The following is a 24,333-nucleotide window of genomic DNA, read 5'->3' as shown; positions in this document are numbered from 1 at the left end:
AACCTATTTATCAGCTAGGATTTGCCTTGCCATCACAAAGTCATTACAACTTAGCTATGATACTAATGACTGTGCAGTGGACAGGTGGCCTGTCCGCGCCACAGAGCCTTTGTTTTGAAATATGGACACAAACAAACCAGTATATATCAGTTGGCTGGGGAGCCAAGGCCACTCCAGAGCCCACTCCATAGCACAAAAGCAGCACAGACATGTCCTCACCTGTCAAGGTCCCTATGGTTTGCACCGACGGCTCTCCAAATACAGGTCCTCATCCTGCTCACACCTATAATTTTACCAAAATACGTCATTTCACCAGAGTTCATGTGACAGCGCACGTACCTACACATCCACAGGTTCAGGATTACGCCGTGAAAGAGCATTACTTCCAAATCTAATTTAACTTAGTTTTCTGTTGGGTTCAATATGTCTTGGGCTGTAAGGCTTATTGTTTGCTGTAATTCCATGGTATTTACTAATTTTTGATTACTGGAGAACAAAATGTGTGTAAGATCCAGCTCGAATAGGAACCCTACCATGCAGTAGTATCAGAGTGGATAATTAGGGTACGGAAATAACCTAATAAACTGAAAGTTTGGAGAAACATTTTAGATATTTTCATAGATTTCTTTGGAAACAAGCAGCAATGCTTTTGGGTATTTCAAATACTGTGTTGTTAGCTGGGCTTTAGCATGAGACAGGCAGTCACTTCTGTGGAATTTAGGTATGGACTGAGGACTGGTTTGTTACATCTTTGTTCTTTGACAAACTCCATGGTCTCTACATTGAAAAAAAAAAAAAAAAAAAAAGGCCTAAGAACACAAACATTGAAACTCTGTCAGTAAAAACTGCATTAAACCAATCTAGAAGCAAGGAAATCTTCCAGAAATCTTCCCCGGGAATGAAAACCAGAAAAGTTTTCAGATCTTTCTCATGTGTAATACAAAGCATACAGTTTGGTATTTTTCCTTTGCAAGTCACTGTTAATGCCAATGGCAGTGTCCATCCATGGAGGGTTTCTGAGGTCATACATAGTGAGATGTGATTTTGTTGGTTTCCTCAAAACCTTTGGAAGCTGGGACCTCACATACAAGTACAGATATCATGCAAGCAGGCACTACATTTAGTTCCATAGGGAGTGTGAAGTGGAAGATTTTTATCAGCCTTAGAGGAAGCATACACTTGTGGAAAGCCCAAGAATAGTCTGCATTAAAGAGAGTATCTAGTTTACAGTTTAAAGTTTATTCTTGGTATCTGAGTATTTCCACTATTAGTAATGGTTAAATCTGGGCTCTGCACAGGCTAGATTAGGACAGAATCTGTTCACAGTTTCTATAAAATAGAGCTGAGGTTTGATTGCATTGTCTTCACTTTGCACTTCTTACACATGACAAGGCTACTTTTGTTTCTTTTAAATTTGCTTTCCCTTTGATCTAGTAATTTCCCCTCTAATTTAATGGCTTTTACATTCCTTGCTACTCTCAAGAAAAAGGCCATCCTGCCTTGAAATGTGAGTTTCTGTTAATCTATAGCACATTTCACTTAACTTTATTAATTTACCTTTCAATGTTGTGGAAATCGAGAGTATATAACCTCATACCTGCAATTATCACAAAGATTATCAACAGCTGCTTGTCCTTCAAAGGTACACATGTTCATAACCAGACATGTTCAGACTCACTGACTTTAGACAGAAAATACTTCATTTGCAATTACTGTAGTACCTGGAGCAGTCATTCTCAGAAGAAATTCCTCTATTGCTTTATCCAGATTTATGCCTGGAAAGATAATTTACAATTAATTATGAGAATTCTTTTCTGTCTGCAAAGTCTCAGCAGAGTGAGGGGGTTTTATCTCTTTCCCTGCAGATTTTGCTAGTGTTTTTAACACCACTGTATTTCACCAATCATGAGAGCCAGGTTTCTGACAGTTGCTGGAGAGACATCAGGGCACAGCAGCACTAGATTATGGAGGGAAAAATGAAGACATATAACAGACTACAAGGAGACAAATACAGAAATAAAGATGTAGCAGGAGAAGCAGAAAACTCAAATGTGTTGGAGACAAGCAAATACCACTTCAACCCATCACATACTCTGCAAGTGGAAAATTTACTCTTACAGTCTTGATGTTTACTATATTACTACAGTATTTTCCTACATCCCAGGTATCAGCCTGCTTTTATGACTTAACCCAGATGATAAAAGAACTTTCTGCTTTTCTCATTTCGTCCTGATCATTCAGTCTTTAAAATGTGTGACACGAAATATTTGGTGGAAGGCCAAAAGCGGTGACACACACACACACGCGCGCGCGCGCGCGCCCTGTTTTTATGCCTGTCACATGGCAATTTGCAGATCAAAAAGATTCAGTGCTAAAGCTCGGTTTAAAACTTCGTTCCCCCTCATACGAAGGAAGCCGTCAGTCATTACAGAAGAAAACCTGGAAAAGCGAGCTGGCCCCGGGCTCGTCCCTGAGCCCGCCGGCGGGGCCGGCTGCGCCCCGGGTCTCTGCCGCTAGAGGGGGCGGCGGTACCTTGTTTTCCCGAGGAAAAAAAAAAAAAAAAATAATAATAATGAGAACCGACTGTAGGGGCCTGGGGAGTCCGAGTTGTATTTTGGGTCAGGGAGAAGGGGGGAGCGGCTGTGCGGGGGGTTGCGGGGAGGGCCGGCGGGTTGCACCCTCCTTCGGGAGGCTGCGTGGCGGGGTGGGTGAGGCTCCGTTTGGCAAAGAAACTTTGACGAGCTTCCCCGCTCGGTTCCCGAAGCAACTCCGCGTTGCAGGCTCTCCCCCTAACGAAAGGTGGGAAGCTTTGGTAAATCACCGTCAAGGCAGAGGGGCTGTAGGCTTCTCACAGATCCCGCGCCCGCAAGGCTTTGCCATGCCGCCGGGCTTTTGAGGGCCGCAGGGCAGCTGCCCACCTTCCAGCAGCCTTCCCCTTGCTTTATAAAAATGAGCTGGAAGCTGTGGCTGCCGGTGAAGCGCTGCGAGGGAAGCACGAAGGGCAGCCAACGGGAGGAAGCCTCCAAGTGGTGCTTTCTTGGCTCTTCTTCCCATTTGCCCGTGAAGACGCAGGGCAGCGGCCCAGGCCGGTGGGTCACAGACCCGCTGTGCCCCCTTTGCGCAGCTGGCAGCCGGCCCGGCGGGGTCACCCCCGTGTCCCCCCCGGAGCCCCCGGGCACCGGGGTGGGGGGGGGCAGCCCCCAAATGTGGCCGGGCCGGGGCCCCAGAGGGCCCGCGGCCCCTACCGCGCACCTGGCAGGGAGCTCCCGGTGTCGGTGCTGGCACGTTTTTTTTTTTTTTTTTTTAAGAAAAGGGATGCCAGGAGAGAGGGGAAAAAAAAAACAAAAAGGGGGGGGGGGGGGGTCGGGAAGTGAGGGTGGGAGCGTGTCAGGCGGGAGGAGGAGAGCTGCGGGAACGGAGGGCAACCCGCGGAGGACAAAGGGCGGGAGGGAGCGGTAGCCCTGCGCTAGGTGCGCAGCTCCGGCTGGAGCGGGGGGTCGCGGGGGGCTCCGGCGGCCCGGGGCGGGTGTGTGTGTGTGTGGGGGGGTGTCGGGGGGAGCCCACGCTGCGGCCCCGCCGAGGGGGGCGCCGGGCCGGGGCGCTCAACAGGCGCTGCCGGGCCGGGCCGGGCCGGGCGGCGGCACATGGCGGGAGCGGCGCTGGCCGCCAGCCCCGTGCCAGGCGGCGGCGGCGGCGGCGGCCGGGAAGGGGCTTGGGCGCCGCTCGGCGGGGCCGCCTCGCCGCCCGGGGCTCGGCTGCCCGGGACCCACCCTGCCCGCTCAGCCGGGGGCCGGCAGCCCGGCCGGCAGCGCCGCCGCTTCCTTTGTGTGCGTGAGGGGAGCGGCGGCGGCGGGTGTCCCCGGCGGGGCTGTCAGCGCTGCCCGCGAGGAGGCGGGGAAGGGAAGGGACGGGAAGGGAAGGGAGGAGGCGAGGGAAGGCGCTGGCAGGGCGGCTCTCCCGTCCCCGCCACAAGGTAAGCCCTGCTTCTCAGGCGGAGAGAGGCACTGGAAGCGCCGCGGGGCCTTTCCCCCCTGACCTGCCGAGCGTCTTCGCCCAGCCCCGGAGAGCGGCCGGCAGCGCCTCAGCGGGCGCCGCCGCCTCCCGCTCCCCGGCGGCGCGGGGGCCGAGCGCGGGCTGCGGCGGCGGCGGCGGCGGCGGCGGCCCCGGCACTTTGCGATGGGCTGGCGGCAGCGGCGGCCGGACAGCAGCGGGGGCCGACGCGGGGCTCGCAGCTAAGGGGCTCGCAGGAGGGACCATGGCCGCATCCAGTAACTCCAGTTTGTCCGGCTCGTCGGTTTCCTCCGGTAAGTTTCTCCGGCGAGCGCCGCATTCCTCCCCACCTTCCATTTTTAGCAGGGAGCTACCTGTCTGCAGAGCGCTTCGCCGTCCCGGCCCCGCCGGCAGCCCCCGCGCCCCTCTCGGGCTCTCCCCGGGGGGGGGGGGGGCGGTGATGCCCCTGCCCGGGGGAAGCCGGGACGGGGGAGGCTCGGGGGGACCCGGCTCGCCGCCCCGCCGTGCCTTTGTGTGGGGCGGGGGGCGAGGGGAGCCCCGCGGCCCCCCCGGCTCCCCTCCGCGGCCGCTCCACGTTACCGGGAGCTCCCGCCTCGGGGGTTGGGCGGCCGCGGGTGTCCGGGGACCACCTCGCCCTGCTGACGGGCGTCCCCTGCCGCGGCCCCCGCGGGGCAGGACCGGCTCCGCGCATCGCAGCTCGGCGCGGGCGTGCTGCGCGGGTTTTGCGCCGGGCGGGCAGGCGGCCGCAGGGTGCCGGGCGTGCCCTTCGGTGCGTGCCGCGGCACACGGGGCGTTTTGAGTACTTCTGCAGCACCGGGGACGATTGCGTTCCCCAGCCGGATTAACAAAAAAGAAAAAAAAAAGAAAAAAAAAAAAAAAAAAAAAAGCCTCCGGTGAAAAACCGCGCCAGGGTTTCGGCGGCGCGCGGGGGGTGAGGAGGTTGTGTGTGCTGTGGGTTTTGGGGGTGCTGGCGTGGGAGGCGGGGCGGGGCGGCTGGCGGCCCCTCTGCCGGGCAGGGCTGGCTCCGCTGCAGAGCTGCGGGAAGGCAGAAAAGTTAAGGTGCGTTTCTGAGCGAGGCAGCCTGAAATTGAAAGCGGTGACATGGCAGTACCACCACCTGCTCCTTAGCTCATGAGCAGTTATTTTAATATTTAAGTTATGAGGAATTGGCAGAGAGTAATACGCTGGCATTTTAGTGGGCTGGAGGAGTAAATAGAAGGATGAACAACTTTGGGGGTCGGGGGGCTTGTGACTCAAGTGTTTTATTTGAGGTGTCAGATTGAGAATTTGTAAGAGCGCTTCTTAAACATAGCAATATGCGCTGCGAAAAGCAGACAAGCTCCTTTGACTATCAATACAACTGTAGAAAAATGTAAATAAATTTTAAAGACAATGAGCAGCTATGTGTTTTTTTTAAGATGGTGTATGTGACTTACACAAATTTCACTATGTCACCGTTCCAGCGTGTGACACTTGCAACCAGATCCAAAGAAAGGACTGGGTCCTAAAAATAAATATTTATTCCAACTCTTTTAGTGAAAGCCACGAACACGGTGAGCCCTGATTGCCTGAACTAGTAGGCACTTGAAAGAAATGGGCACGAGAAATTCAGCCTTCTGTTTACGTTTGAAACGCAAGAGTCTCAAGACCAGAATGAAAACAAGCAGGAGTCAACCCAACTCAATAACTTGTTAGTTAAGATACTCGTTTGGGCAATGTGATTTTTTGTTTTATGGATCATTTGTATATTTTTGCATCTGAGTTACATGTTGAAAGCAGAAACAACCCTTAAAGGCCAGACTGGAACCCAAGACTCCCTTCCTGCATGTTCTAAGCATTAAGCTGGAGAGGCGCGTCGCCGCGTGCGGAGCTTCCTTGCTCCACGGATCTCAAGGTCTTTCTTGCATACTGTTCTGGCTTCTGAGAGAGGATGCTGAGTGCAGACCTCTGAATCCTCTCTGGCTTTAGTGAATCTGGGCTCCGGGATCTGTCACCCAAATTGACAGATGTGGCTCCCTTGCAGTCTTGGTTCAAATGCCCGAACTACAGGGCGGAGAGGGAGTTCAGGCACAGCCTTGGTCCGAGTGGTTGATACCAGTGAACTCCAGGCGGCCTCCAGCTCAGCAGGTGAATCAAACAAACTTGACATCTAGCCGAGGAACTGAGCTCTGGGCTTTAGATGTAAATGCTTAAAAGTCAGGGGGTTTGGCACTTGACAGTACCCTGCTTTGTATGAAGCCCTTAGCTACAGCCTACAGCAGTCTATGGTTTATCTTTTGTTTTGTATTTTTGCAAGGATGAGCACAGATGAGCGTTGGCCAATGCTTGGGGCTCTTAGATGCCACAGGAGTACAACTAATAAATATTTTCAAGTGCTTCATAAAATAACTGAGTGCCCTTGGCTTTCATAACTTACAACCTTGGAGTGGTTTTTTGTTTTTGTTCCAGTGCATTCAGTCTGTATTTCTTCTATGCACATACTAATCAGAGGTTAAACTTGCTGCAGCATGATAAAGTTTCCAATATTAGCAGACATGCCGTATCTGCCTGTGTGCAGCTGTATTTTGGCTGTCTGTGGTTTCAGTTCTCAGAACTCAGCAAGTCTTAGAGCATATTGTTTACATAATCTAACCAAACAGTCTTGGTTTTAAATTTAATTTGGTAGAATTTGTATGTATGTTTAACTTACCAGTATGAAGACTTCAAACTAGTGTAATTATTCCTGTTCTACAGAAGAGGGAAGGTTACAGTATCAGCCCACATTTTACTAATGGAAAAAGGAAATGAGCTTTGTGGTTGATAACAGAAGACCATGCTGCAGGACTCAGCTCTACCGTTGACTTGATGCTTGGCCTTGATCAAGCTGTGTGTGACGTGTTGCTGGATCTCTTTGCCATCTTTAAGAGCAGTTTAGCATTTGTCCATCTTATAGGGAACTTCTGAAGCCAAATTGAAGCATTGCTCATATAAGCCTTTCGAATCTGGAAATAATCCAGAAACAATTACATCTTTGCAAATGCATTTTTAGCTTCAGCAAAACATGTCTTTTATTTTTAGTTTTTTTTAAAAAATGCTCATATGCAAACATTCTGAGAAGAAATAAAGCTGTTCATCTTGAGACCATATACATAATTCAAGTTTGAGACCACTGCTAGGGTTTACTGTTGTTTTGAAGTAACAACAGAAGGTCTGCCTTGCTTCTGTCCTTAAATTAGCATCTATAACATCTAAATACGTGGTTCGGTTTGGGCACTAGGACATGATACTTGGGAAATTTTAAGTGATTTGTTTGCTTTAAGAACTTCTGCCGGTAACAGCTGACCTGCATATGCATGAATACGAGTTGAACTGGTTGATAGCCAGATTCTGGCCCATCTGAGCACAGTGTGGTGCAGAGCATCTCCAGGTTCCTTCTGTTCACATCAAGACTTTGGTTAGCCTCTATTGCCTGCATGGAAAAGCAAGGGTTAGCTGGAATCTGCCTTACAAGGACTAAAAAGGTTTATTGGCTGAGTGATAGTAGTGGCAATTAGGGTCTGAGTGGCAGATGGGAATTTTCATTCACTTTTTAAAAAAGTGATGATTTCTTCTCTCTCTTACCCACCTTTCTTAAAATAAAGACGGTTCTCCTTCCTCAGACAGTGTGTCCATCTCTACTCTTCTTTACAGGTGAGCACGGATGTGTTGCAGGAACAAAGTAGTCCCATTAGGCCCGGGGGGGGAAGGAGTCTGCTTGTGAATCCTGACTGCTGAGGTCTGAGAATATGTTACTGCAAGTGACTATTTGTGATAAAGCATTTCTGTTTCAATTCCTACCAATTCATGTCAATGAGAAAAAAAAAACGTTAAACAGTTCAAATATATGTAATGTAAGGAAGCTGCCCAAGAATTTTATGGTGTAGATATTCTGCTTGCCCACTTAGGTCTCTGTAAATGTGCAAGTGGGATGTATAGTCTTCGCTTGAACTTGTGTCTACATTGAAGACCAGAATTTTGTTCTGTCCTGGAGCGGTCATTTATAAGCACTGCCTGCACAGTGATGTGGCAGGGTGGTTAGCTGTAGCTGTTGTAAGGGTGGGGAGCTAACGTGTGTGGAGAGAGATGACTTCAGCTATAAACTGACAGTAAAGCGAGTATTCGTACTTAGGAGTCTGTTGCTCCTCTGCTTTCACACCTAGAGAACCTGTCCTTCCTTCAGAGCTCGTGTCTGTGGTCTGTGTACCTGTCTCAACAGCCGTTGCGAGGCTGCCAATTATAGGTTCAGTAATACTAGGAACTTGTCACAGGCCCCATCTGACAGGAGCCTAGGAAGGATTTTTTTTTCAGTAAGCCAGCAGTCACTGGTAGCAAAATCTACAAGGAGAGCCAGGGGTATATTTATTGTATTTCCTCATATGTAGCGCTCTGCTTTTGGTGACAGAACTTAAGATGCCCTGATGACCAACAGTTGTGTCTGAAGGTGGCTGGGAGAGAAAGAGGTATTCTGTGCTGAGGAAAGAAGGTGGCCGTGATAAGCAATGAAATTAAGTATTCTTTGGACCTTGGGTAAAACTGCATAGCATATGAAGTGCTGAAATTATAATTACTTCCACTGGGAAATCCACTTTACTTTCCTGTAATCTCTTCCATAGCACATGCCCAGGTGATCTATTAGCTGTATTCCTTGCAAGCCCCTAAATTTTGTTCTGCTCCCTAGATGAAGCGCTGATTCAATCACAGGCAGCATCTTTTCTTTCTCTCCTATCCTCTGAAGAGGACTGTGCATGTTTTTATGCTTTCCATCATGCTGCTTTCTCCTTAAAATAGACATACTCCCTTGCCAGTCCTCATCTTAGTATTGACCCTTATTCTCACTCCTTCTGATCTTTCTTTTTAAAAACTTTTTATTGTTGTTGAAACTTCCCAGCTTTTTACTAGCAAACAGTTTACCTCTCCCACTTTGTCACCAGCTGCCTCCAGTTTCCTCCACCCAGTAGCCAAACACTGATTGTACACGACCGACGAACTTGGGGCTCTGCTTGTTGGAATGTAAATAACAATCCTGAGTGAAGAGGCCTTTGTGGCTGTGTCTGCTCTGCTTGTCTAAGGAGCAAATACTCCAGTGTGCTTCCCAGCTGGGCTCCAGGCAGTGGGATTCCTGGGCATCGGCTGCCTCAGCCTCTGCGCAGTTGTGCCATCCAAAGCTGGTATGAAGTGGTTCTAAATCCCAGCTGCCTTTAAGGCTTTGAGCTCTGCTTGGAAAGTCTTCTGCCGGTTAGCCTCCCTGTAACGGGTGGGTAGCTTGGGCTATCTAACAGGCACGGGCCCACGCTGCAGGTAAATGCAAATACAAGTCTGCTAAACGGTAGTCTCTAATCAGGCTTTCTCCTCTGGCAGGACTCAGACTTCCAAAACCTTTGCCTGAGCCTGAGTCTGTGCTGTGAGAGTGGTAACATGGGAGAATTTGGATGGAGACGCAAGGCAAAAGTGTAAATGTATGTGCCGGTGTACCCGGTATTTTGTGTTTTCTACGAGTTCCAAAGGTAAATTTGCAGGTGTTAGGCTGAAGGGATAGCTCTGCACCTTTCTGCTTCCCACCTGCATTGATGCTTCCACATGTGCTGTGTGCATTTCAAGTAATATCTATTATTAGACCAGGTGGTGGAGTTGAAACATATAGGCAAGTGTTCTGCTGTAGGCCTGGCGAAGGGCTTGTGTGTCTTCTTGGGGTAGTTTTACTCTTCAGTTGTGTCTGTTGCTGTAATAAAAGATACCACTTCTCCACACAACCCCCCTGCTTTTGTAAACGCAGATACCTATGTAGAAGAAGACATCTATAAATTCTTATAAAATCACCAATTATGGATTTATTTTTTTTTTTAATTGAAAATCAAAGCCTGTTTTTCTGTCCTGAAGCTCAGGGGAAAAGGCCTTTAAATATCATTTAAGCGGTGATCCTCACTTAATTAATAATGAGTTTTATAGTTCATAAATGAATTCTTGTAATAAATTGAAAGGCAACAAATTGTATTTTTAAATAAATGAGCAGACATATGTTGTTTAGAGGCAGCATAGCTCTCAACTATGTGTTTTCACACACGCTCTGTGTTTCGAGAAGGATAAAAAAACACTTACTGAGGGAAGAAAAAAAATCTTTGATGGTTCCAGTAACTTAACAAGGTCAAAATAAAATATTAAAGGCTCTTGACTCTCTGGGGGTCATGAAGGTGCTATGATGTGAAATAGGCAGATATATTGTAAAAATGAAAGTCAACATAGGCTGATTTTAATTAAGATGCAAGCAAGTGAGAAGAAATGAAATTACTATTGTACACAGATTCAGAGAGATTCTAATTGGGAAAAAGATTAGTAAATGAAAATAGATGTTTATTCTCAATGATTTAATAGAAATAGTGTTGTGAAAATGGCACATGAAAGCTATTTAAATAACGCTGTCATTATGCTGATAAGGTGCTACTTTTGATTTTTAAAAGGGCAATGAGAGTTCTTTTTATTTCTGTTCCTCATGCCAAGCTTCTGCAGGCCAGGGTGTTCTTGCTCTAAATTAAAGCTGAAGCCTTTTGTATTTGATGATTATAAAGAACTCACCATTCTTATTAAAAATAATAAAAATTCAAAAGGGAAAAATGCCAAAGTACCCCATTCTGATGTAGTGATTGGTTCAACAGTTAGTTATTGAATGTGTAGGCTGTGATTACCCGAGAATAAAACAGCCTGGAAACTGGTACAATGCATGTCTGCTTCACAATTTAGCTTATATTGGTACTCTGTAAAGCAAAAGTCTTATTCTTCTTACAGATCTGCTTGTCTCAGAGACATATGTGGAGGATCAAACGGACAGTCTTTCATGCTGTCATGATGATGACCTTTTTGGATACTAGTTGAATTGATGAGTTCTTGCCTTCTGTTTGATGGTTCTAAGGAAGCTTAGATATGCCAAACGCTGAGCGATTGTAGGCAGGAATATTTTACATTAGTGAGTATTATACACAGTCCTCTTGTATGTCTGTGTCCATAATGTTTTACATGTTTCAGACAATAATAATTTGTATGTTACAGTGCATAGGTAAGTCTTAAACCTGGTATTTTAGACAAAGAAATGTGTGGGGGGGGGTTTAAGTTGCTTTGTTGATATACATACCTTTTGGCTAAAGGGCAACAGTGGCTGGATTTGCCTGGCTTGCAACACTGAGTGCTGGCAGAAGGTGTTCCCATGCTGGGGAGCCAGTCTGTTGTGGCCAGTTCTTCTTTCCTGCAGAAGGAGGAGGTATTTAGGAGATTAAATATTTGGAGAACTGTGTGTTAAGGAATGGTGCATTAATATTGCATAAAAAAAAGCGTTTGTTGCAAGGAAATATAGCAGGATTTATACCAGAAGCTATAAATCTGTAACTCTGTATATATCACACTCTTTACAGGTGTAGTCACAGTTTGTCTAAGAATTATATACAGTAGCTACTGTAAATGTATAGTTTTAACTGCTATGAATAATGACCCATTCTTGCTGGTTTTTTTCTGACCTTTGATTATGAGAATGTAAATTTGAATTTTACATTTGGAGGTGGTTATTACCAGCTATGAATCATGCACAATTCAGAAATAATAGTTTCATCACCTTGTTTTACTCAGCAATAATCCAAATCCCAGGGCTGGAGGGTGAGTGTATCCTGGTAGAAGGAAACTGATGTTGCAATAGTCCGCTTGCAACATTAATGCGCTTTAAAGTTGCTGACGAATAGGTTGGAACTTGACAGCACAGGCTGATGTGTTTGGTAAGGTAAGGAGACCTTAAAAGGTTTTTAAAATTCAGAAGAATGCACAAGTGTTGCGTGCCTTGCTTCTGGTATTGACCAAGGTCATCACAAAAGAATTAGTTCAGTAAATAAGACATCTGTTCTGAGGATATCTTTATCAGGCAGTCCGATTCCCCCGAGACAAGGTGTCTCCAGTATGGTATTATTACTGACAGTGTAGAACGTACTAGGTGGGCCCTTTCTCATCATCAGTAAATCACGTGTCACCTGCTGTGACCTGTGTGTCAAGGCACATTTCTCAGTTTCTTCTTACAAGCTTGACATGTAGCTGTTCCTCTCCTTCCTTCTCACCTTCTGGTTGGCTGTTTAAACACTGCTTGTAGCTTTTTAAAAAAAAAAAACGTTACAAAGTGCGCTTGTGGTGTTCCGCTTTTTATGTCATCGAAGAAGAAAATTTAATGTTAGAAGAGAGGGAGACCTCAGTTTGTAAATGAGATTCAGCTTGCTGAGCAGATGTTGAATTGCTAAAAATTTGTCTTATCTCGACAGATCAATTGGTTAAATGTTTGGCTTCGTGTTATGGCAAGGAAGAAAAATGGCAAGCACGCATCACGTACAGGCACACTGGGCACAGCCAGTGCAAGGGCAGGCAGGAGATCCCGGGAGAAGGTGGTGGTTCTGCTCCAGCAACGTGCAGTGTGCCAGAGGCCCTCTGCTCTGCTCGGAAGCACACATCTGACAGCTCTTTCAGCACTAAGTTTACCATCAAAAGACATGGCGTGTCTGTTGTAATATCCTTCTGCTGCGTGAAGCCGCCCTGATTCTCCCTTACGTCCCCGATAAACTAGATCGGAATGCCCTAAAGGAAAGGCGGGAGGATGAGGGGATCACGAGAGACCCAGACAGATCCTCTTTTAGGTTAGATGACATCTTTTCCAAGGCATCTATGTGGTTGCTGTTAAAGGCAGTTTGTATGTTGTTCATGTGTGGCTGGCCCCTACCTTTGTGTGCATGTAGCACTGTAGTATTTATGCATATTATACAGTGTTGCAGCCCCACAGACAGTGCCAGCCCTTGTATCTCCCATTTTGAGGCAGTTTTATTGTGCGTGAGCATGTGTAGCTTATTAGGGAACCAAATCCTATCCTGGTAAGGAGTGTGGGGTTAGCTACTTCCTAGCACAGAGACATATATAAAATGTGGACCTCTTTGGCATAGAAAATTAGGGATGCTAGTGGCTGATGTGGGCTGTTAGCATGTTTAGATAACTTTACAGGAGGAAGATCCATCCACTGCTGTTAAACGCAACAATATCACCTCTGTCTAAAGTCCCTCAGCTGTGTGGAGGTTGGGAAACTAGTGAAATATATACGCTATATGCCTGCTGTATCCTTTTACACTTCTTTAGGTATCCAATGATAGTCACTGTGGGAGATAATCTACCGATCTGATCCATTGTTGCTGTTCCTATGTATATAGCTGGTAGAGTTACCGCTGAGTCAGCATGCCATGACTTCTAGGTCCTGCTTTCTACAGCCAAGAGCTCCTAAAAGAAAGGATAAATTTGAGGTGGGTTTCAAAATATGCGATGTCGACATTCGGTGGTGCAGGTTTAAAAATAAAAAGTAAAAAACCCAAACAAACACAAAGCCCACACCTATGATGCAAGGAGACCTGATAGGAAAATCTTATTAATAGAATGCTGTATAGAACAGTATGTAGATTTGTCTCAAACCCTCTTTCTTCCTTTGATTGAAAAGCTTTTTTCCTTCTTCTCCTTTGCTTTATGAACATACGACCCCGCTGGATTTATGTTCCAGCTATAGCTGGATCACGTTTCACTCTTTTTGATTCCAATATTAAGGCTAGTAATTAATGAGCATTTAAGAGTTAGAGCAGAATTTTTCATATAAGGTTCCTCAAAGTTCCAAGATTTAGGTCTTTACAAAATCCCTGAATGTTGCAATCAAAATTCTGTAGTGCACAGAAATGTCATAAAGATGAATTAATTATTTGTAAAAGATTTTGTTTTTTAAATGAAAAACCCGTTACAAGCACAGAGTATTAAGTCCTGACCCTGCAAGCTGCTCGGTACCTTCTGTTCCCACTGCATTAAGGTAGTAAATCAGCAGCTTGCAGGACTAGGTAGTTGCTTATCTGAGTATTTTTATGCAGTTTCCATTAAAGCAGCATGTACTGTTATGATGGGGAAAATTATTATAGGCTACATAGTAAATTCCCCCTCCTTCAAATACTGGTACATAACATATTTAATATTCAGTGCATTTACGTCATATACATATATATATATATATATATATATATATAATGTGTCAATTAATTGGTGATAAATTTTCAAGGTTTATGTACAAGACTTAAATTATACATAATCTGTGTAAATACGTGCTTCTTGAGAGATCATACTCCCGATCTCCTGCCAGGCAAACCAAGATGATGGACAGCTTTTAGCATCATGCTGTGATCGCTCTGTATTTGCTTTATTTTGCAATCTGAAGCATGTAGTTAGATTGTTTTGTGTTGACGAACTTATTTACTGAAAAAAAAATTGAATCCTTTGATGTCTTAACAAAAATGGAAAGACAAAATTCAGTCCTAAACTTCCTCATGCTCATTTGTGTCTAATATATTGGTGTATGTTTGAAATTTTGTTTAAGTTTAGAGAAAAAACAGTAAATAATGACTTAAATAGATCTGGCTGTCGTGGATGGAACTTCAGTGCTCCCCGAGTGAGCGCTTGAGGCTCGGAGACAAATTAAAGCTGTGGAAATAGTGATTGACAGGCGTGCTTTTTACTCCTCTTCCATTATGACACTAAAACCAGCAGTAAATTGGTAAACCATTGAGAAATAAAATGGATGAACTGGAGGATGGAAGTAAGTAGATGTCAGATTGGTGAGAATTTACAAAATTATGTAGACAAGAAAAGAGATGTTTTTATTTAGGTTGTATAGGGAGAATACCGGATTCTGAACCCTCTTTACAAAGCAGGTTGTTGTATCAGACCATGTTATTTAACAGAGGGAGAATTTTATAGGTTTTTAATGTAGAACCTCTGGTCATTTTGGTAGTAGATGAGTACGTCTAAGCAGGTGGGAGAGAAAAGCCTTAGGTCTGATACAAAATGTTGAATGTTGGGTTCAGGCCTTATCTGGCATTTCTGAGTGAGTGCGCAAGCAGGGGAGCTCTAAGGCATACCTGAAAGCATCAGTCACTGACCATGAAAAATTAGGCAATAACCTTTTTTCCTCTAACTGAACCAACAGTTGGCTGTCAAAGTGAAGAAGCATCCTATGCTGCAGTAGCATTTTAGGTACACACATGATACAGTGTGATTTCTAGGACAGAAGGTTTCGGGTTTTTATGGAGCTATCCGAGAGCTTCATTTCCATCGACACAGCGCCTGGAGTGACCACTGTGGTGGCTTTCCATATTGCAGTTTGAGTGATTTCTCCTGCGATTTGAAAAAGTGTCGTGAACATAAAATGAAGAGGTTTTCTGGGCATGCTGTTGGGTAGGTAGCATTGCTGGGTAGTGCTATTGCGCACTGCTAAACAGTTGTTTTATTTCCTTTCAGAAGTGATGGATTAGTTAATGCAATAAGCTCCAAGAAAGAAGAAGCAAAAAATTATGCTCCCAAATCCATTAAATTGCCTCACACCATTGATTTTAAAAATAAACCCGAAAAAACAAAGATTAAGTGCAAAACCAAAGAATTAAGTGTATTATTTTTAATGATTAATGTAACGGTAAATCTTTAGGCACTGGCAACTTAAGAAATCAACACATACTGTGCGATTTCTTCTAGAACTACAAAGTTTGGCAGATGTGTACAGGTTATATGTGGGCTGGCTTTCACATTAAAAATTATTTTTAAAAAAGGTCTTAAGAAGTGTAATGAAAAAAATGTTCAAACATGGAAATACTATGGAATAGTTATTCTGGAACAGCTGTTCCTGAACACTAGACAGTTAAGTTACAGTAATGTAGATTGTTGACTTGAAAGGTATAGAAATATAACATTAATTTTACTCATTTGTTGACTGATGCTGAGCTTATCTTTCCTTTCTTCTTTCTGCCTGATGTATTCTTGAAAGCTTGCGTCTCCCTTTTCTTCAGAGACATAATGCGTTCTTGACATCAGAAACTTAAACCTCAATCTGTCATTTTCAAGGTTTTTTATTCTTTTAGTTTTGTGTTGTTTATCGCAGGAGCTGATCACATGATGGTTAAACTATGAAGGGATAAAATGACATGAAGATAAAGATAATTCATTTCAGAGTAAAACTTTGCTCAACAGAACAGATCATTATTAGTTAGAAGCGTTCATATCATGCACGTAAGAGGTGCAGTCAGGACTGGAGGTCTACTTTGCTGAATGTTGTTGAACAGGATACTGTAATTACTGTTGTTTCATTTATGCTGACATACGTTTATATAGAGGTTGTGTGAGAAGGCCACAGAGAGGCTGGTAGCTGTGTAAATATAAAATAAATGACAGTTTGGGGCCCAAAAATCTTGGAGAATGCTAGAAGCATGATGTTAGGGGGTGTAAACCACAGTCAAAATGGTGAAGAACGGGCACGCAATTATTACATGTATCAAAATATGTGTGTATGTTTAAGAAAATAACAGGAATTAGAATGTTTAGGAAAATAGCAGGAATTTGCTCCCCCGCCCCCCATGAGCTGTTTCTTCTTTAATTCTTTTACCTAAGAAGGAGGAGCCACATTGTCTGCAAAGAATTGCTGCAGAGGGCTTTGGCTTGTGAAAGCCTTTTCTGTCTTTTATTTGCTTCAGATCCTTTGATCTCTTTTGGTTTGATGAGTACATGTCATCACTTGGTATTGCAATTGCTTCCTCTTGCTCAGATATGACAGTAATAAATATATTCACTGAAGAGTATAATTTAAAATTTATATTATTCACAGTTATTGGCAAGTATTGTAGCCTAAATGATGCAAATGAGGGGGAGTCTGATTCAGGTTGATTTTTTAAAATAATTGATCTGTCTTATCAATATGCATAATAAGCTTATCAAAACAGACTTCTCAAAAATTAAAGAAGGAAAAACTCAATATAAAATGATTGTAAGTATAACTGAGGAGTATATTTTACTTTCACTTTACAGGAAAAGGCTTTCAGCTTCACCTTTTAAGCTGCTTTAGAAAACTGCACACTGACTCTTGGTATTGATTGAAAGCATCCAGAGAGCCTAGAAAACATAAGTGTACACAAATTTGTCTGAACAGGGTGTTTTATAGAAAGAAACTCCATCACTGACTAGAGTTTGTAAGTATGTTAACTTTAAAACTACTGGATATACTATAATGTATAATAAAGAACTTCGGAGGATTTTTTTAAAAAAAATCTTTTTTCATCATTCTATAAATGCTTAACTAATCCTCACAACACCTGTTTCATAACTGGGAAAAAATTGGGCAGAAAAAGAGAACTACTTAGTTATTACCAGGGACTAAAATTAAAATCAACGTGGAGTGAAAACAGAATTTTTTTCAGGAAACATTCTTAATTCATTCGAGAATGAGTGAGATCCCCCATTGGACCTCATTGGGAGCTTTGTCCCATACAAAGGACGTATTTAGGACTTTTTTTTTTTTTTACCCAAGTATAGTTTACCTTATTTTTGTTTTATATAATAGTGTGTTACAAATTTGTCTTATACATTTTTGGATCTTATTATAAAATCAGTGTAGGACATGCTTTGTCTCAGTAGAATTTAGATAGAATTCTTTTAGTTTTTCCCTCCTTTCTTATATGTACTGTCTCCCTCCAAATGTAAAGCTCTGCTATGCTCAGGCTTGCGGTTAGGTAGAGTTATGTTTAAACCAGTTAAGTAACTGCAAGTAAAGTCAGTGATGTGAACAGTATTATCCTGGATTTATGTTCCAACAGTTGCTTTGTCTCTTACTGACTTTCCCCATCCTTGATGATCAGACTGCTCTCTAGTAAACATTTCAGAACAGATTTATTCATTGATATGTACTTGAAGAAGTTGATGCTGTTCATTTCTGAGGCTGTTGGGTACCATTTGGAATAGCAGCTGCTGAGGTAATGATTTGGACGTGTCCCTTACTACCCTTGAAAGGAGAAACATCGTGGGCGCACAAAACCTTTCCAAAGTATCAACGACATGCAAGCCTGAAAGCATTTGCATATTTTATTTTAACAGATTTTTTCGCACCATGAATATGTTTATCTTGCTTGAAGATACTGAGTCTGATTGTGTGATGTCAAGCAGGAATGACTTGAGGATTTTTTTGATATCTAAGTCTCCCATAAGCACATCAGCAAGGTCATTTTCTTCCTGATTACCTGCCACATTGTGACAAACTTAAAGAAATACGATCGTATGGGTAAGATTCGGTAATCAGCTCAGTTTACTGTATCCTGTGATTTATTGGAGCCTGCAGTCCATGTAATGGGAGATGCCAGCTCTCATTTGGGGGAACTCTAAGGAAGAATGAGAAACTCACCTTCAGGCCTGGACCAGCATTCTGAAATACTGAGAAAAGAGTTTAGTAATGAGGTTATTACTTGAAACCAAACCAAATTTTAGGCCGGTCTGTTTTCATCTCATTCTCACTGCTTCTCCCGAAATAGCCCTTCTGCCTGGTAAACACACCAGTCTTCATAATCTGTGATCCTAAGGAACCAGACCTTGGGAAAATTCAGCCGGATGGCACCATTGGAGAGCCTGACTTTAGGTTTTGTAAGAGAAGGTAAGTTCCAGGAGTAGCTGACCTGTCAGAGCGGTGTCCAGGTCCCGTCAGTGCAAATGGGAATCAAAACAGATGTGCTACTAAGTAGACATCCTCTTGGGTTTATATTGTCAGGGATAATTTTTCTTTGGACAGCCTTAGTAAGAATAAAATATAAATCAGCCTTACAATGGTACAAGTCTGAGGAGACTACCTGCAACCCTTAGCATCACTCTCTCAAAGTGCCTTGCTCATGTTTGTCCTTCTTTCCCTGCCTTTGGAAATAGTAGAATAAACACAGCAGAAGGTAGGTGATCTGAAGAAGTGCGAAGGGGGACAAACAGTATTCCTGTAAGATGACTTTGTAGCGATTATATTTTCCCCGTTCTCCGTCAGTTGCAAGATATTTGCTGGTGCTGGGCAACTGGCTAAAGCACAGCACCTGGAACAGTGGCTAGAGCATGTTTGCGTAGGAAGAGCTGTACAGCATTAGCCACAGGCTCAGCAACAGCCCCATGTCTTCCTCCCACCTTTAGCCACCAGAAAATGTGTTTTGAATTTGCTTTGTTTTGTTTTGTTTTGTTTTGTTTTGTTGTTGTTTTTTTATGTATTTAACCTGCAATAGCTCATGAGTCTTTCTACTTCCTTGAATTGGACATGACTCCAGCTTTCAGAAGGATGTTTTCTTGCATCAGATAACCTCTCATACCCTGCTGTTCAGCTATGCTGCCTTCCTTTTCCACTTTCTCAAATATCTTTTTGCTATGTGGCATGTATTTGCTCTCAGCCTTCAGTGTGGTATCTCTGTTTACCATAATGCCTGGGAAGGTTTAACTCTCTTAGCTTCCACATTTAGCTAGCTTCCTTTTAGCAAGATTTAATGTATCCTCCAGGGTGACTTAAAAATCAGATTTCAAAGGATTTATCAGTCCTGTCAAAATTTCCTACTATGTGTATCAACACTACCAAGAGTTACAAACCCATTAAAAATGTCCAAACTGTAAAAGCTATGTGTGAATATGTAAGCACGTGTCTTTTCATCATAGATGGGGAACAGATAATCGTTCTTGACAGAAATAATAATTCTAAATGTAGAATCTAAGCAGTTGAAGCTGCGTTTTGTTTGTTTTTATCAGGCTCTAAACTAGCAGAAACTGTCCCTTCAGATGTGACGCTGCCATCTTCGGCACCTGCGGCTGCTTGAGGGCCAGCCAAGCTGCTTTTGCACCCAAGGAGTCTGGGAAGTGAGGTCTCAGTTTTGAGCTACGGAGGTTTGGAATTTGGATCGAGATGGTTTAGCAAGACAACTAGTACAATTAGACATGTTTTTTTGGAGCCAAAGTAGTCAAACTTTATTCCTGGAAGAATCTAGAGCACTCCCCTAAAATTGCATGTCTTTGTCACAGCTGACTGTGATAGATCCAGCTGAAGAGTCAGCAAGCATTAATGAAGGGCCTTAATAAGTGTGGTCTGATGTGGTCTAAACAAGCTTAGTAAAGTCCTGTCACTTAGCTGTGGTGTTGTTTTTAATGAAAAAGCTTTTTAAAGAGTCAGAAAACATAAGAGTAATTGGATTGTATAATAAGACATCACTGACACTCTGCTGCTCAAAGGGAAATAAAACTGAGCAGGATTAGTAATTTTAAAATACTGTAACAGAAGAAGGTAAAAGACTTTCAGAAAAGATGAAACAGCAGACATTCTTCCTTTAAACCAAAATGCTGCAGTTTGTTTAAATTTAATAGTAGAGTTGATACACATATACATGTACTCAAAAGCTGTCACATTACCCAGCCATTAATCTTGATCTGACCTGTTCCAGGCAAGAAGTACACACTCTGTGAACTTTTTTCTTTAAACTTCAAACATGAGCTCTCTTTATGATAATATAATATTTTCCATGCTGTCTTTCCAAGCCTTTCTATGTGTGTTTGAATTTTACAACATTGAGCTTTATCTGAAAGTGAATTTATTTTTAGAGCTTGCAAGAGAATAGTTCAGCAGCATGGGTAAGATGCAGAGACTGAACAGCCTGGAAACGCCCCTCTCTGAGAAGCATCTCTACTTGGCTGGTCATGCTTGATTTCAGTTTGCCCATGACATGAACATCTACAGAGCACGTGCCGAAGTCCTTGCTTGCTTTCAGGTTGTTTAAATTTATTAATATTTTCAATGCGATTTTCAGATGAGCGGCTCTATGTGAACTGAGTAAGGAAAAGCTTATTCTGAAGTGCGTTCCTTTTTAATGGCAGGGGAGGTCTATGCCAGAAGCAGCAGAGGCACCACTCCAGAGGCTTTCATCCGACTGGGATGATGTGTTCCCACCTCTCCCTCTCCCGAGGCATCTCACTGGGGGATTATGTCCCTCCGGAGTGCACCTGCCCTGCTTCGTGCGGCTCCCCTCCGCCTCGGCAAGCCCTGCACTCCTGCTCGCCATTTGCGCTTTGCTCGTGGTAACCCCCAGCGCTGGAGAAGCCGGGTAGGGAGGCCCCAGGAGGGTTTATTAAGCCTGACTTGGAGCAGAGTCGCCGAGTGAAGGTGCAAGAGGCAGCCTGAACAGGGCGAACAGCTTGCAGGTGCCAGCGGGAGGGGGTGTCCCAGCCTGCGGCCCGCGCCCCGTCCCTGCTCGCGCTGCCGCCCTGCGCAGCCCTGGCACCCGTCTCGTCCTTCTGTGAGCTGGCAGCCGGCGCCGCCTGGGAGACAGGGCTGACGGTGAAAAGCAGCAGTCTCACTCCGGCATTTGCTTGGCAAGGTTCTCCCCTCCTTAATCCCAGTAAACATCACCGCAAATCTGATTTTTCTTTCTCTTGAGGCCTGTCGATCGCTTCTTAGGGCTTTGCTGTTCAGAGGCTTTCCAAAGTGCCCACGCCTTTCTCTTCAGTTCCTCTTCTTGCCCCCCCTTCATTCATAACTAAAGTCTTTCGGTGCCTGTATCGTTCCTTTCATGTAGGAAGCAATATTAATTGTATTAAATGTACATGGATTGTGCTAGTTCCTTAGTATCCGAGCCATTCTTAGGTTTATGATAGAGAATCTCTGGATATTTTTTTGAATTTTAGCACAGCTGACCATACTGGGAGCTTTCTGAGAAAAAATAGGACAATATTCTGTATTACAAGCAAAGCAAAAATGGTGCTAAGGAGAGTCTATTACCAAGTGATAAGAAGCCATAAAATTCCAGAGTTGAGAGCCTAGGTGCACATTTTCATGGCCTGCTGTCGACATCAGTATTAAAATGTAATTGTCAAACATATGATGAAACGTTACTTTCAAAAAATAGAATATACAGTTTGTGCTTACAATATTGGCACATTTCTGAAACCCTGTGTTTTATTAGGTGTGTGAGCTGGAACTCAAGTAAACTATTTAGGTGAAATGTGCTTATTTAAACTGTGTTAGCAATGCCTTTATAACACCAAAGGATTTAAAAAAAAAACAAAAAAGGAAGGGGGGAAAAGTGTACTCATACATGTACATTTCAGAGTTCTGTTTTGCTGTCTACATGAAAAGACTTGATTTCTTTCTTCTAAGGATGCAGTCTTTTTTCTATCATTTTTTTCCCCCTGTTCCTTTGAAACAGTGGACTGGAAACGGCAATGTTCTGTGACCTACTGTGTTATCTTGGGCTAGTGCCAAGAAAACTTTTCTGCCTGGAGAAATAGTGCCAATTTTCAGGTTCAATATTTCATATTACCTGAGTTACAAAAATACTGTGAATTTCTGTGCAGCTGACTGTTTGTCTTTCCAATTCAGTAAAGCTGTTACTAGCAACTGGTTAATTATTAATCCTTGGATTCCAAGTTTTCTGATCGTTTTGCTTTCTTTTTTTTTAACCTAAACCATCCTCTTCAGCAGCTCTAGATAAGTAACAACTACAAGGGGGTATATTTTACCATGAGATTTTTTAAACTGAAGCTTTTAAATGCTGAATATATAACTTTTCATATATGAAATATTTTACAACCAAGACTGTGATAACTTTAAAAGCAGAGAGATTATCAGTTATGTCATTTTAGGAAACTAGATTCCTCTAACTTAAACACGCTCTACAAACATTTTTTTAAATCTATTAGTAACTCAGTAAATTTAAATTTTCATATGCCTGATGGTCTTAAGTGACATGATAATAAAATAAGGAACATAAGATCTTTATTTACATGAAACACTTTGGTCCCATTGCATCTTGGGGAGCAAATCATTATACACCAAGTAACTGTGTAGGGAATTTCAGAGATGACACAGATGTTTCTTTAAACTTTTTGGAAAAATAGTTTGAAAAACAAACTTTAAGATCTTTTCAACAGGGAGTAAGTGCCCCTTATGCTTAAATCTAGGCAGCCTCTTCGGTGGAACTGTAGAAATGCTTTGGAGAGCAGTAAAAGTAAAATTGGCTCCGTGGTTCAGAATATTAGATCCCTGCAAATGCTCAATAACAGATAATGAGGATAAGTGAGAAATCCAACCAGGAGCGTAAATAGAGGCTCGTTCTTGCAATGAGCTCCATCTGGGTAGACATTTCTGCCTTTGCAGAACATCACTTTTATCAGCAGGTCCCCACATAGTACATGGATCAGCTGTGTGGAGCTGATTGCATCATCAAAATGAAGTGACAGCATGTCTCAATTGGTCTGCTAAATGTTACGTGATATTCTTGATCATGAGGATAAAGCCTATGGTTATTTTGTTTCCGTTAGCTGTTTCAATTGTGTGTTTCATCCAGCTATTCCTACTGTCTTTATTTACTGTCTGGGATAACAGTTGTAGGCTTTGATTTGGGTTGAAACCGCTTAGTCCTAATAGAAATTTCTGGGGAATTTCTGGTGGACAACTTGCGGGGTGGGGACTAAAATAAGAAATTCTGTGAATAGATGAGCATCTTAGTGCTCTTTATCCTGAGTCCTCTAAATGACCCACCCACTGCCATGACAACAGGTCCCAGTTATATCCTACGTGAGACCGCAGCTGTAATGCTCCAGGCGCTATCTCCATCTGCCTTCCCCTCACGCATGCTCGTATTTTCCCCCTCTATCCAAATCCGTGCAGCCCTCCCTGGTTTCTTCCGCCTCCTCCCAAAGCTGTAAGCTCCTTGTTGCAGTACCCTCTATATTTTGGGGCTTTGGACAGCCACCCTGTCCTTTTGTTAGTCTCTAGTTACACGTGTGTTTACTGCTCAGGAAATGTGTGCTTACCCATCAGGCGAGCCGAAGGGGTGTCTGTCTGTTTGCAGAATGATGTCCCCAGCGGGGTTCTTCCCTCTAACACTGTCAGTGGTGTTACAGCTTTTGAGTTCTCCCTGTCTTTCACTGAGTCTCTGTCCAGGTGTGGAATTTTATTAAACCCACAAGAACTTAATGTCTTTGAGATTTTTCCCTGTTTGTTAAACTGAGTGGTAATTGGGAGACAAGTTATGGTAAGTCTGGTTTGCCTGTGAGAAAAGCAGGGACTGTCGTTTTGTAACTGATACCAAGTTAAAATTCAACTTTCTAACGTCGTGAAAGCTGGTTTATTGTGTGTGCATGAGTGACTGGATGTGATCCCTTTCAGTCTAATTAGCTACATACATTTTTAAAAAAAGGGAAAAAATGTATTCATTAGAATTTGAAATATGTCTGTGGATAAAACAATACCAGTATTAATAGACTTAGTGATTAATTAAAACACTGAGAAACTAGAGCTTCCTGTGACTTCAAGTCAGAATTTTTCTCTTTCATCTTGAGACTTACCCTATCAATAATAAAGTATCTATATTTTAGATAGATCCAAATTGAAGTACCTGTAATTTAAAGTATCTTTAAATTATATTTCCTTCATAAAGTGATTGGTTGTTG

The 24,333-nt window shown here is 43.3% G+C and overlaps 1 protein-coding gene across 1 annotated transcript in view; it reads left to right on the top strand.

The window, feature by feature from the left end:
• The first annotated feature begins 3,911 nt into the window (after window positions 1-3,911).
• LOC116961226 (beta-chimaerin-like) overlaps window positions 3,912-24,333 on the top strand; it is a 122,138-nt gene continuing 101,716 nt past the window's right edge. Inside the window, exon 1 of the mRNA XM_032991365.2 lies at window positions 3,912-4,304. Coding sequence (XP_032847256.2) covers window positions 4,256-4,304 — 49 coding nt within the window. The 5' untranslated portion in view covers window positions 3,912-4,255. The remainder of the gene's footprint in view (window positions 4,305-24,333) is intronic.

This window comes from Tyto alba, unplaced genomic scaffold (genome assembly GCF_018691265.1).
Source record: "Tyto alba isolate M040663 unplaced genomic scaffold, T.alba_DEE_v4.0 Super-Scaffold_38, whole genome shotgun sequence".
NCBI lineage: Eukaryota > Metazoa > Chordata > Aves > Strigiformes > Tytonidae > Tyto > Tyto alba.
Note: the sequence above shows the minus strand (reverse complement) of the source record. Positions and strands in the feature narration are given on the sequence as shown.